Genomic DNA, 14,386 nt, shown 5'->3' with positions numbered 1-14,386 from the left:
GGCATTTATTGGTGTCCCTTCCTATGGTTTGTCTATATAGGTATCGTTTCTCTTATGCAATTCATCTTATAGGGTCGGTCTCTCGTTAATCAAATTTATCTTGTAGGGTCACTTCTCTCACCAAACTACGTCCATTATAGGGCAACTTGATTGTGTGTTTCCCCTAATCAATTCATCTTACTAGGTACCGTTTTCCCTTATCAGCTACATCTTATAGGTCACGTTCTATTACAACTCATAGGGCATTGCATTGGATGCTGTTTCCCTTATCAGCTCGTCTTGACATAGGGTATGTTTCTCTTATCATTCATTACTAGATTGTTTAGGGTCTTTTTCTCCTTATCAATTCAATCTATATAGGCATTCATCTGGCTGTTTCCCTTATCAACTCATCATATAGCGTCGTTATCTCATATATCATCGATGGAGGGTTTGGTGGTGGGGGGGGGGTGGGGTGGGGAAACATTAGGGGCATTTCATTGGCCTGCATCTTCCCCTTATCAATTATTTAAGAGGGTCGTTTCCCTTGATTATTACATCTATTATAGGGGCAATTTATTGGTGTGTTTCGCTTATCAACTCATCACTATAAGGCGTCGGTCTCTCATTTCTCTATAGGGGCATTTCATTGGTGCATTTCTCTTATCAATTTCCAGTCTTAGAGGGTCATTTCCCTTATCTATTCATCTTATAGGGGCATTTATTGGTGTGTTTCCCTTATCAGCTCGTCTTGTAGGGTTGTTTCTCTTATCAATTTATCTTATAGGGTCACTTCTCTTATCAACTCATCTTATAGGGGCATTTATTGGTGCATTTCCCTTATCAATTCATCTTAGAGGGTCGTTTCCCTTATCAAGTCATCTTATAGGGTCATTTCTCTTATCAGTTTATCTTATAGGGGCATTTATTTCTGTGTTTCCCTTATCAGCTCATTTATAGGGTTGTTTCTCTTACCAATTCATCTTATAGGGTCACTTCTCTCACCAACTCATCTTATAGGGGCATTTATTGGTGCTATTCCCTTATCAGCTCATCTTATAGGGTTGCTTTTATCAATTCATCTTATAGGGTCGTTTCCCTTATCAGTTCATCTTATATGGGTATTTATTGGTGCATTTCTCTTATCAGCTCATCTTATAGGGTCACTTCTCTTATCAATTCATCTTATATGGGCATTTATCGGTGTGTTTCCCTTATCAGTTCATCTTATAGGATCGTTCTTCTTATCAATTCACCCTATAGGGTCATTTCTCTTATCAAGTCATAGGGGCATTTATTAGTGCATTTCCCTTATCGGTTCGTCTTATAGGGTTGCTTCTCTTGGTGGCAATGGGCATCCTATGGGTTCATTTGGGATGATGGCAATGAACATCCCATGGGGACATTTGGGGTGGTGGCAATGGGCATCCTATGGGGTCACGGGGTCTCTGGTAGGGACCCATCAGAAGGAGCGGCCCCACTGCCGTCCCGTTGTCATTAATATCTTTATTAAAGCCTGAGATGGAGGTGGGTCGGGAGGAGAAGCTCAAACAAAGCACGCACCATCGTTTATTTCAGACACATCAGTGGTAAAAACGACCCCAAGGCACTGGAGGTGGTTTGGGAGTGACCCCATTGGGAATGGGTTTGGGAGATCCAAATGGGAATGGGTTTGGGATATCCCATTAGGAATAAGTTGAGGAGATCCCCTTGGTAATGATTTTGGGAGTGATCCCATTGCAATGGCTTTGGGATATCCCATTGGGAATGGGTTTGGGGGTGATCCCATTGCAATGGCTTTGGGATATCCCATCTGGAATGGGTTTGGGAGTGATTGGAATGGCTTTTGGGGTTCCCATTGGGATGGGTTTGGGAGTGATCCTATTGGAATGGCTTTGGGGGTTCCCATTGGGGATGGGTTTGGGGGTGAACCCATTGCAATGGATTTGGGATATTCCATTTGGAATGGGTTTGGGAGTGATCCCATTGCAATGGCTTTGGGGGTTCCCATTGGGGATGGGTTTGGGAGTGATCCTATTGGAATGGCTTTGGGATCTCCCATTGGGGATGGGTTCAGGGATGATCCCATTGCAATGGCTTTGGGATATCCCATCTGGAATGGGTTTGGGAGTGATTGGAATGGCTTTTGGGGTTCCCATTGGGGATGGGTTTGGGAGTGATCCTATTGGAATGGGTTTGGGAGTGATCCTATTGCAATGGCTTTGGGATCTCCCCTTGGGGATGGGTTCAGGGATGATCCCATTGGAATGGCTTTGGGATATCCCATTGGGAATGGGTTTGGGAGTGATCCTATTGGAATGGCTTTGGGAGTGATCCCATTGCAATGGCTTTGGGGGTTCCCATTGAAGATGGGTTTGGGAGTGATCCCATTGCAGTGGCTTTGGGATATCCCATTGGGGATGGGTTTGGGAGTGATCCTATTGGAATGGCTTTGGGATATCCCATTGGGAATGGGTTTGGAAGTGATCCACTGCAATGGCTTTGGGATATCCCATTGGGGATGGGTTTGAGAGTGATCCCATTGCAATGGCTTTGGGATATCCCATTGGGAATGGGTTTGGGAGTGATCCATTGCAATGGCTTTGGGATATCCCATTGGGAATGGGTTTGGGAGTGATCCTATTGGAATGGCTTTGGGATATCCCATTGGGGATGGGTTTGGGGCAGGCGATGGGCATCAAGCAGTTGTCATGGCGGGGAAAAATCCCTTCAGAGCTACATGGGTTGAATTGAAATGCTAAAACCCAACGGGACGGCACCAGCGCATCGAGCAACACCCGCAGCAGGACGGACGGACACAGACAGACACCCAGACAGACACACACACACACACACGCACTCGGTGCCCGCAGTCCCTGCCCGGCGCTGGTCCCGCTCAGTCTCCATACCCTCATTGCTCAGCTCTATGTACACACACACGCGGCCCTTAGCAATAAGTTACAGCCCCCCGTGGTGAGCAGCAATGTACACATGGCTCCTGGCGGCGGCTGCTGCTTCTAAGTGCTTTTTGCATCATTATTATCCTATTTTTTCCCTGCTATTTCCCTCAGTTTTCAGCAAGCTCTACCTGCACAAGCATTGGCTTTTCCCTGCAGAAGCATCCCTTTTTTTTTTGCCTATTTTTTTGCCTATTTTTTTTTGCTTTTTTTTCAGTGTTTTTGCAGCATTTCTCTGCATTACAAACCCCTACCCCCTGTGCTGGGCTGGTAACATCCCTACCCCGGGATGCTGGGCAGCATAGCGGGATGCTGTGGGCAGAACGTGGCAATGGGGGGTGATGGTGGATGTACATGTGGGTGGGGGCACGGTGGGGCCCTTAGCTGGGCATCTGCACCTCGTTGTACACATCCTGGCCCTCCGTCTCTTCAAATGTCGCCACCGCGTCGTCCGTGTCCAGCTGTGGGGGGAGATGAGGTGTCAGGACGGATGGGATGGGATGGGATGGGATGGGATGGGATGGGATGGGATGGGATGGGATGGGATGGGATGGGATNTGAGGTGTCAGGACGGATGGGATGGGATGGGATGGGATGGGATGGGATGGGATGGGATGGGATGGGATGGGATGGGATGGGATGGGATGGGATGGGTTGGGGATAGGACGGAGGTTGGGATGGGGATGGAGATGGTGGAGGTGGTGGAGATGGAGGTGGAGATGGTGGAGGTGGTGGAGATGGAGGTGGAGATGGAGATGGTAGGGATGGAAATGGAGATGAAGGTGTTGGAGTTGGAGATGGAGATGATGGAGGCGAAGATGGAGATGGAGATGGTAGAGATGGAGATGATGGAGGTGAAGATGGAGGAGATGGAGTTGGAGGTGGAGTTGGAGATGAAAGAGATGAAAACAGAGATGGAGATGTTGGAGTTGGAGACGATGGAGATGGAGGTGGAGGAGATGGAGACGATAGAGATGGAAACAGAGATGAAGATGTTGGAGTTGGAGATGATGGAGAAAGAGATGATAGAGATGGAAACAGAGATGGAGATGATGAAAGAAAAGATGGAGTTGGAGATGGAGATGATTGATATGGAGACAATAGAGATGGAAATGGAGATAGAGATGATGGAGATGGAGTTGGAGATGGAGATTAGGGAGATGCAGATGGAGATGATGGAGATGGAGATGAAGGTGGAGATGGAGTTGGAGATGGAGATGATGGAGATGGAGGTGAAATGGAGTTGGAGATGATGGGGTTGGGGGTGGAGATGGAGATGATGGATTTGATGGAGATGGGACAGGGATGGGGACAGGGAGGAGATAATGAGGGGTCAAAAATGAGAATGGGCAGTGACGGCGATGGAGGTGGATGGGGGTGGATGGAGATGGCAATCATAATGGGGCCAGGAAGAGGATCAGGATGGAAATGGTGAACGGGGTGGAGACAGAGATGGGGATGGGATGGGGACATGTTGGCGGTGGGAGGACACATCAAGAACAGGGAGGGAGATGAGGACAAAGACAAGGGTGGGAACAGGGATGGGGAGGATGGGAGGTGGGGGTGGGTGGGCACGCACGCATTTGAGCTCGATGTCGCTGAAGATGCGGGGCAGCAGGAGCCGCCGCAGCGGCACCGTGAGGACGAGGACGAAGGGCAGCGCCAGCGATGCCGGGCTGGCTTTCACCCCCCAGAGCAGCGCCAGCATCAGGATCTGAGTCAGGGTGAAGATGTGCATCCGCCACGTCTTCACCTGCGGCACAGAGAGGGGTCAGGGGGGCTCAGAGCCTGGTAAGGAATAGGGCTGCAGGGTGCCCCAAAGAAGGGCTGCCTCACCCTGGTGACATAGGGCTCCTTGGGGTGGTACTTGGGGGGCATCAGCAACAGCAGGATGCGATCAAAGAGCTGGATGCCAATGAGCGAAGTGACGCCCATGTAGAGGAAGATGCCGAAGAGCACAGACAGCGGGATGAACTTCAGGATGGGCTCCATCAGGATGGAGACGCCTGGTGGGATGTAGGGTCAGCGGGCACCACAGGGACGGGTCCAACCTCCCTTAAACCCTATTACACCCATCCCCATCCCTCTCACCGATCAGCACGGCCACCAGCAGCCCGGTGACGCGCTGCTCCTTCACCTCCTGGATCTTGGGCTTCTCCCCCGGCCCCGAGCTTTTGCTCATGACGGTCAGAGCGTTGGCGTGTGTGATGGTGCGCACCGTGGTAGCACTCAGCCAGGGCATGCCAAACAGGGCAGCAATGCCACCCATGGCCACGATCAGCAGCAGGTCCAGGTGGAACCCTGAGCCCTTCACCAGCTTCCGCTCCGGTTTGCTGACGATGAGGCTGTGGGGATGGAGGGGATGCATGGAGGGTTGAGGATGGGGACAGCAAAGGGATGGGGATGGAGGTTGTAATGGGGACAGCAATGGGATGGGGATGGAGGTTGTAATGGGGAGAGGATGGGGATGGAGGTTGTAATGGGGACAGCAATGGGACAGCAATGGGGTCAGCAATGGGGACAGCAATGGGATGGGGTTGGAGGCTGTAATGGGGACAGGGAGGGGATGGGGATGGAGGCTGTAATGGGGATCGGGAGAGGATGGGGATGGGGATGCAGGTTGTAATGGGGACAGGGAGGGGATGGGGATGGAGGTTGTAATGGGGATAGGGAGGGGATGGAGGTTGTAATGGGGACAGCAATGGGATGGAGATGGAGGTTGTAATGGGAACAGGGAGAGGATGAGGATGGAGGTTGTCGTGGGGATAGGGAGTGAATGGGGATGGAGGTTGTAATGGGGACAGCAATGGGATGGGGATGGAGGTTGTAATGGGGATAGGGAGGGGATGAGGATGGAGGTTGTAGTGGGGACAGGGAGGGGATGGGGATGGGGTGGGGTGGGGGCAGAGAGGAGGACAGTGTGGGATCCCAACCCGCCCCCTCCATCCTCACGTGGTGATCTGTGTCTCGAGGAAGATGAGGATGAAGACCAGCAGGGCTGGGACTACAGAAGCAAACATCATCCAGATGGGGAAGGGGGTGTTGTTGCCCATGGGGTGGATGAACCAACCCCGGGCGGTGGCGTTGGTCACCTCCAGCCCTCGGGGCACCTTCAGTTTCTGCACAGGAGCAGAGATGGAACATCAGGTTGGCCAGAGTCACCTTGTGCCCCCCACCCACCCACAGGGACACCCCAATACCTGTGTGTAGGTGTCCTCAATGAAGAAATCAGCCAGAGCCATGATGAAGATGGAGATGGGCACCCCAAAGTCCCCGATCAGGCGCCGGATCTGCATGGACACCACACTGAGCCCCCCCTCCAGCCAATGGGACCCCCACACACACACCCCAGGGGTGACAAAACCCAACCCCCCCCCAAACCCACCGTGCCGGGCAGGAACGCGCTGTTCTTGAATTTACGGAGGAAAAGGGCGAGGAAGAAGGTGCCGGCCATGAGGACGAGGGACAGCAGCGCCGTGTTGGGTTGGGGCTCTGACGGGTCCACGGTGTCCTTCCCGTTGTACCTCCGCTGCAGCGGGTGAGCCCTGAAGATCTGGGGGTGGGAGAGAAGGTTGGGATGGGACGACCCCACATACATCCCTGTCTGCACCCCATAGCCCTACATCCCACTGTACCCCACATCTCCATCCCACCGTACCCCATGGATCCATCCCACTGTACCCCATGGGTCCATCCCACAGCTCCATCCCTGCTGCACCCCATAGCCCCACATCTCACCATACCCCACGGCTCCATTCCACTGCACCTCACATCTCCATCCCACCCCACAGCTCCATCCCTTCTGCATCCCATAGCCCTACATCCCACTGTACCCCATGGGTCCATCCCACTGCACCCCACATCTCCATCCCATCCCACAGCTCCACCCCACTGCATCCCACATCTCCATCCCTTCTACAACCCACATCTCCATCCTTTCTGCACCCCACAGCTCCATCCCACTTCACCCCACATCTCCACCCCTGCTGCACCCCACTGCTCTCTCTGTCCCTATGGGACCCCCCCTCACCGTGACCAGCTTGGCGAATGTCTCATAGATGAAGATGAGGGAGATGAGGAAGGAGAAGATCTCCTGCGTGTATCGGGACAGGTAACGCACCAGGACGCTGCCCTCGCAGGCCACCACCACCAGCACCAGCAGGATGAGCCAGAAGCCGATCCACACCCGGCCCACGATGTACTCCAGGCCTTGTGCCTCGCAGAACTGCCACCAAAGGACACGGCCCCATCAGCCCCACGGCAATGTGGGGTGCCCCACACCTCCTGTGTGCCATCCCCTGTGTGCTGCTCCATATATGCCATCCCCAAAGTGTCATTATGTGCCATCCCAAAGGTGCCACCCCCAAAATGCCATCCCAAAAGTGCCATCCCCCCTATGGGTCATCACATCTGTGCCACCCCAAATGTGCCACCCCATCATTGCCATCCTAAAAGTGCCACCCCCCTATGTGACATCAGCCCTGTGCCACCCCAAAGGCGCCATCCCCCTATGGATCATCACATCTATGCCACCCCATAAGTGTCACCCCATAAGTGTCACCCCATAAGTGTCACCCCATAAGTGTCACCCCAAAGCACCTCTCCCTTTGTACCACCCCAAAGTGCCACCCCCCTACCTGACATCACACTTATGCCCCCCCCAAATCGTCCTCCCAAGGTGCCCCCCCCCCTTGGCCCCCCAAGTTTGGGGTCCCACCGAGAAGAAAGCCTCCTCAAAGACCAGCAGCGGCCCCGAGAAGCCGATGACGAGCAGGGGCTGCGCACCCAGCAGGCAGAACAGCAGACACTGCACACAGGTGGAGACCAGCAGCTCCGACACCCCCATCATCCCACGGGTCTTCTCACCTGGGGGGGCACAGCCAGGCCATGATGGGGGGGGGGGGATGGAGAAGGAGACACCCCCCCAACCCTAAAATGCTCAGTGCAGATAGAAGGCTGTAGGGTCCTGGGGGTGCTGTGTATGTGGGGACGTGGGATACTGGGGAATGGGGATATAGGGACACAGGGACATTGTGGGTGTGGGGATGTGGGGCGTGAAGGTATGGGGATGTGGAATATTGGGGCGTGGAGATACAGGGACATGAGGACACAGGGACATGGGGTGTGTGAATAGGGGGATATGAGGACATGGGGGCATGGGACAGTGAGGTGTGGGGATGTGGGGACATGGGGATATGGGGACATATGGATATGAGGACATGGGGATATGGGCCACTGGGGCATGGGGACATGAGGACATGGGAGACAGGGACGTAGGGACATGGGATGGGGATATGAGGGCCCTGGAGCCACAGGGGCATGAGCATATGGAGGCACAGGGATATGGGGACATGGGGGCACAGGGATATGGGGACATAAGGGCACAGGGATATGGGGACATGGGGGCACAGGGATATGGGGATTCATTCAAGGGCAACAGGATACCCTGGGGCCATGGGGGCACAGGATATGGGGACATAAGGGCAGCACAGGGATATGGGGATATGGGGACATGGAGATGGGGGCACAGGGATATGGGGACATGGGGACATAAGGGCACAGGGATATGGGGACATGGGGACACATGGATATGGGGACATAAGGGCACAGGGATATGGGGACATGGGGACACAGGGATATGGGGACATGGGGGCACCAGGGATATGGGGATATGGGGACATGGGGGCACAGGGATATGGGGGGAATGGGGACATGTAGATGTGGGGCCATGCAGGGAGGACATGGGCATGGGGACACAAGAACATGGGGACATGGGGGACGTGGGGACACAGGGGGAATGAAGACGTGATATTGGGACATGGGGACATGCAGATGTGGGGCCATTGGGGGATGGGGATGCAGGGGTCCCTATGACAGCACAGCAGACCCCGTACCCACGCAGGGCAGCTCCCCACGTCCCTGCATTACCCAACAAGCCCCCGAAGGTGATGGCAGGAGAGAGAGCAGCAAAGTAGATGAAGAGAACGGCTGCGAGACACTGGCTGTGCAAGGCGTCTCTGATGTCACTCAGGTATTTGGGGTAGCGGCGGCGGATGTCCTTCAGCAGCCCCCCAAACGGCCGCCCCGTCCGGATCAGCGGGTCGTCATCATCCGGAGCCTGGTCCTTACCCTCTATATGGACAGAGAAGGCATCGAAACCAAAGGGATGTTGGACAGGGAGGGGGATGTAGGGGTATGGGGACCCCAAAGTGGGGCCGTACCGGTGTCTTTGGGGACGTGGTGGCTGTGCACGGTGTCCGGGTGCTGGTGGCGGCGGCGGAGCAGCTGGTGCTGCAGCGGGATCAGGGCACGGAGGTGCTGCTCGTTGGGCACCTCGTGGGGTGGCAGGACGATGCTGGCATCCAGGAAACTCTCCAGCCCCCCCAGCAGCTCCCCACGACCACCACATAAATAGGCGTCACGGCGGAACAGCTGTGGGGTGGAGAGGGGGGAGATGGGGGGTGGGAGAGGGGAGGGGTTGAGGGGTTGGAATGGGTCAAATTGGGGTGAGGGGTTGGGATTGGGGGTGTGGGGGCTTTAAGGGAGGGGATGAGGGCAATGGTGTGTGGGCATGGGGCAATGGGGACATGGGACATTGTGACACTGGGATGTGGGGCCATGGGGTGTGGGCTGATGGGGGGACACAAAGGGATAGGGGCAGGGGGACATGGTGTGGGGACACAAAGATGTGGGGACATGGGGATATGGGGACACATACAGAGGGACATGGGGACACAGTGGGGCAGGGGTTCATGGGCACACAGTCATACGGGGACAGGGGTGCATTGGGACATGGAGATATGGATATATGGGGACATGGGGACACAGGGACATGGGGGCAGAGGGATGTGGGGACATGGGGACATGGGGATATGGATACATGGGGACATGGGGACACAGATGTACTGGGTAATGAGGGCAGAGATACACGGGGACACAGGGACATGGGGACATGGGGACGCAGATCCATGGGGACATGGGGACACAAGGGTCATGAAATGCAAAGGGACAGAGGGATATAGAGACATGGGGACCAGATATATGGGGACATGGGGACACAGTGGGACATGGGGATGTAGATACATGGGGACACAGGGACATGGGGACATGCATGTAAAGGGACGGGGGATATAGAGACATGGGGACATAGAATATGGGGACATGGGGACACAGTGGGACACGGGGATNGGGACATGGGGACATGCATGTAAAGGGACGGGGGATATAGAGACATGGGGACATAGATATATGGGGACATGGGGACACAGTGGGACACTGGGATGGGGTATAGGGACACAGTGGGACACTGGGGATGTAGATACATGGGGACACAGGGACATGGGGACATGGGGACATGCATGTAAAGGGACGGGGGATATAGAGACATGGGGACATAGATATATGGGAACATGGGGACACAGTGGGACATGGGGATGCAGGTACATGGGGACACAGGGACATGGGGACATGCATGTAAAGGGACGGGGGATATAGAGACATGGGGACATAGATATATGGGAACATGGGGACACAGTGGGACATGGGGATGTAGGTACATGGGGACACAGGGACATGGGGACACGGTGCAGTACCCGGTCGGCCATGACGGTGGCTGCAGCGCGGCCGATCTCGTGGTAACTGATGCGGGGACTGTCCGGACCCAGCACCGTGAGCACGAAACGCACCGGGAGCGGCACCGCCAGCACCGAGTCCAAAGGCAGCGCCGCACGGAGCCGAACCAGCGCCAAGGTGGGATGATCCAGGAACCCTGCACAGCCTGGGGAGGAACGGGGGGTCAGGGGGGCACGGAGCGGGGGTGGGGATAGAGGGGGAATGGGGGGTGTCGGGGTGGGGGGTCGTTGGGGTGTGGGGATATAAGGATGTTGGGGTGGGGGGGTGTAGGGAAATGGGGGTGTAAGGCCACTGGGAAATGAGATATAGGGACATTGGGGCATGGGGATGTAGGGATATTGGGAAGTGGGGGTGTAGGGATGAGGGAATGGGTTATAGGGATGTTGGGAGGTCGGGGTGTAGGGAAGTGTGTGTGTATGGACATGGGGAAATGAGATATAGGGACGTGGTGGGGATATAGGGATGTGGGGATATGGGGACATTGGGAAGTGAGGGTGTAGGGAAGTGGGGGTGTAGGGACAGTGGGGATTTATGGGGATATAGGGTCACTGAGATGTGGGGGCATAGGGACGTGGGAATATGGGGATAGAGGGAGATGGGAACATAGGGACACTGAGAAGTGGGGATATAGGGACATGGGGAAGTGAGGGTGTAGGGAAGAGGGGGATAGGGACACTGGGAAATGAGATATAGGGATATAGGGATATAGGGATATAGGGATATAGGGATATAGGGATATAGGGACATGGGGATATGGGGATATAGGGACGTTGGGCAGTGGGGTATAGGGGCATGAGAAATGGAGGTGCAGGGATGCAGTGACGTGGTGGCACAGGGACAGGTATGGGGACACAGAATGGGACCTGGAGATGGGGGGGGATGAGGGTGTGGGGAGCAGTGTGTGAGCACACAGCAGTGTGGGGCACAGCCCCCCCCCAGCACTCACCCACGAGCACCAACGTGGCCTCGGTGTCCTCAGGGAGCTGCTGGTGGAGCTGGGGGCCGAGCTGCGCCCCGGGGGGGCTCTGTGGGGGCAGAGGGGGGGGGGCAGGGGTCAGCTGGAGCCCATGGGGACTGACCCTGCTGCTCCATCCCTGCGTGCCCCCGAGAGCCCCCCAGGTATCTCCTGTATGTGCACTGCAGGTCCTGCACCATCCCCTCCATCCCCGTCACCCCCTGCACGTCCCATACGTGCCTCCCTCTACACCCCTATGGATCCCTGTCCCCCCCCATTCGTGTCCCACTCTGTCCCTCCCTGTACCCCCCCCCCTTTACTTGCCTGCTGTGCCCCATGCAGCTCCCTCATCTCCACGGCCCCGTGCTCCCGCAGCAATGCGCGCTGCTCCGCGTCCTTCTGCTCCCCATCCGAGTGCTGCAGCTGCGCTGCCGGCAGCGTCCACACCGACTCCCCCTCACTGGGATGCCTGCAAGGCCACGACAGCCACCATCAACCCCAATGTGGGGGGACACGGCCTTATAAAGGGGGGACACACTTATAAAGGGGGGGTCGTACTTGTGCTGCAGCAGCAGCGCCCGCAGAACGTCCTCGCGGTGCTGCGGCTTCAGCTGCCCCTCGTAGATGAGCTGCTCCAGCAGCGTGTTGGCAATGGCTGCCAGCGACGTGGCGGCCACATCCAGCAGCACGATGCCTGTGGGATGGGCAGCGTTGGCACCACGTTATGGCACATCACATCGCCATACCCACATCCCCTATTGCACATAATGGGGTCCTCACCTTTGGTGAAGGCCCTGCGCAGCTCCAGCAGGCTGTGGTAGGTGAGCAGGGGGAGGTGGGTGCCCCATGTCCCCCCCGGCTCCATGCTCTCCTCCAGCTGCACCCAGCGCCCGGCCTCCATCCAGCACGGATCCTTCCTGCTGTCCAGCACCAGCTCGTGCAGCTCCACGTACCCCTGCGGTCACCACGTGTCACCCACAGCCCAAAGCTGCGGCCATGCTGCCCACACACCCCACTGCAGCCAGGACCCCCCCCAGCATCATTCCCAGGTGGTCTCATTGCTGTTATGATGGGGAAGGGGGTCCATATGGGCACAGCACCCACCTCATGTGTGTCCCTATGGGCCGTGGGCTGTCTGCTCCCCGCCGCCTCCAGGTCCACATCGGTCACTGATGGAGCTGTGAGCAGGTTCTGTGTCAGCAGGTCCTGCCCAGCCCCAGTGGGGTCTGCAGGGTGTCCCCCCCCCCACCTCCCCATCACCCCGCAGTGCCCAGCACTGACAGCCCCATTGCTCAGCTCCAGACCCCAACCCCAGCCCCTGCACCACGATGGGGACACGGCGTCCCCTCACCTAAGGGCCTGGTGTCCCCCGTCCCCATCCCCTCCCTACCTGCTCCCCCCCTCTCTCCCCACATGCTCCGGCCCTATAAAGCCCCTCTGCGTGCAGCGGGTCGGCCCCACGCCCTGTGTGCACCATAAACCCCGCAGCACTTTGCTCCTGCTGACAGTAAACAGCACCGCAACCCCCGGGGGGGGGCGAACCGCACCCCGTCACCCCACAGGACCCACATCAGGGACCCCCCGGTCCCTATATGATGTGCCGGGTCCTGCCGACACCGCATCCATCCCTATTAGGATGGGGACAAAGCTGCTTATGGGACGGGGAGCGCGTCCCCACCGCTGTCCCCTATGGCAACACGGGGGCGCACCGAGCCGTCCTTGTCGCCACGAAGCCGCCCCACTCCGGACGGCGCTCAGCCCCGAGTGGTTCGTGTCCTCACCCCAAACACGGCGCTGTTTACCCTCAATCAATGGGGCGATCACCACAAGCGGTTGCGGTCACCCCGCTGTGCCCCAGCACGGAGCCGGAGGGACCTGGATGGGGGCGGGGGTCGCGCATTTATCTCTTTAAACCCCCCCCCCCCACGTCCCCGCTCTCACTCACTCTGCCCTCCGCCACCGGCCCGGCCCGGGGGGGTCCCGACCTCGCTCCTCCTCCCGTCCACATCATACGATCCCCGGTGGCCGGGCAGAAAGCGGCTGCAAAACACCCCGCGTTCAGCGCCCGTGGGGCCGAATTAGGGGAGGGGGCGTCCGGGAGGGGAGGGGTCCGTGAGTGGGAGCGACTCACCGCAGCGGGGACAACTGCTCGGCTCTCGCCCTGCGCAGAGGGGACCCAATGCCACCAACGGGCCCTGTGCACAACGGGCAGCAGCGTTATGGGACGGCAGCGTTATGGGACGGCAGCGCTATGGTACGGCAGCGTTATGGGACGGCAGCGTTATGGGACGGCAGTGCTATGGGGACGACAGCGTTATGGGACGGCAGCGTTATGGGATGGCAGCGTTATGGGACGGCAGTGTTATGGGACGGCAGCGTTATGGGACGGCAGCGTTATGGGGCGGCAGCGTTATGGGATGGCAGCGTTATGGGACGGCAGCGTTATGGGACGGCAGCGTTATGGGACGGCAGCGTTATGGGATGGCAGCGTTATGGGATGGCAGCGTTATGGGATGGCAGCGTTATGGGGTTGGCAGCGTTATGGGACGGCAGCGTTATGGGACGGCAGCGTTATGGGGCGGCAGCGTTATGGAACGGCAGCCCTATGGGATGGCAGCGTTATGGGATGGCAGCCCTATGGGACGGCAGCATTATGGGACAGCAGCGTTATGGGGTCGGCAGCGTTATGGGATGGCAGCGTTATGGGATGGCAGCGTTATGGGGTCGGCAGCGTTATGGGATGGCAGCGTTATGGGACGGCAGCGTTATGGGGTCGGCAGCGCCCGGTCAGCACCGTGCAGTGCTGCTGTTCCTGCACCTCGTGCAACTTTAGAGCCCGTGCAACGCATCTGTGCAACACCCG

At 57.1% G+C, this 14,386-nt stretch overlaps 1 protein-coding gene across 1 annotated transcript; it reads right to left on the bottom strand.

Annotated features, from left to right (window-relative positions):
- Window positions 1–1,507: 1,507 nt before the first annotated feature.
- SLC4A1 (solute carrier family 4 member 1 (Diego blood group)) lies at window positions 1,508–13,725 on the bottom strand (the record flags this gene model as incomplete). Its single annotated transcript, XM_015885856.2, has 19 exons — window positions 1,508–3,397; window positions 4,516–4,689; window positions 4,773–4,942; window positions 5,028–5,281; window positions 5,889–6,055; window positions 6,137–6,226; window positions 6,322–6,489; window positions 6,967–7,161; window positions 7,654–7,802; window positions 8,865–9,068; window positions 9,158–9,368; window positions 10,529–10,713; window positions 11,515–11,593; window positions 11,848–11,992; window positions 12,082–12,217; window positions 12,304–12,478; window positions 12,628–12,701; window positions 13,469–13,563; window positions 13,655–13,725. Coding segments are annotated over 19 exons (2,823 nt in total), but the record flags the coding sequence as incomplete, so codon positions are not given.
- Between the last annotated feature and the right edge of the window lie 661 nt (window positions 13,726–14,386).

Source organism: Coturnix japonica, chromosome 27 (assembly GCF_001577835.2).
Source record: "Coturnix japonica isolate 7356 chromosome 27, Coturnix japonica 2.1, whole genome shotgun sequence".
In the NCBI taxonomy this organism is placed as follows: Eukaryota; Metazoa; Chordata; class Aves; order Galliformes; family Phasianidae; genus Coturnix; species Coturnix japonica.
This window is presented reverse-complemented; position numbering and strand designations above follow the sequence as displayed.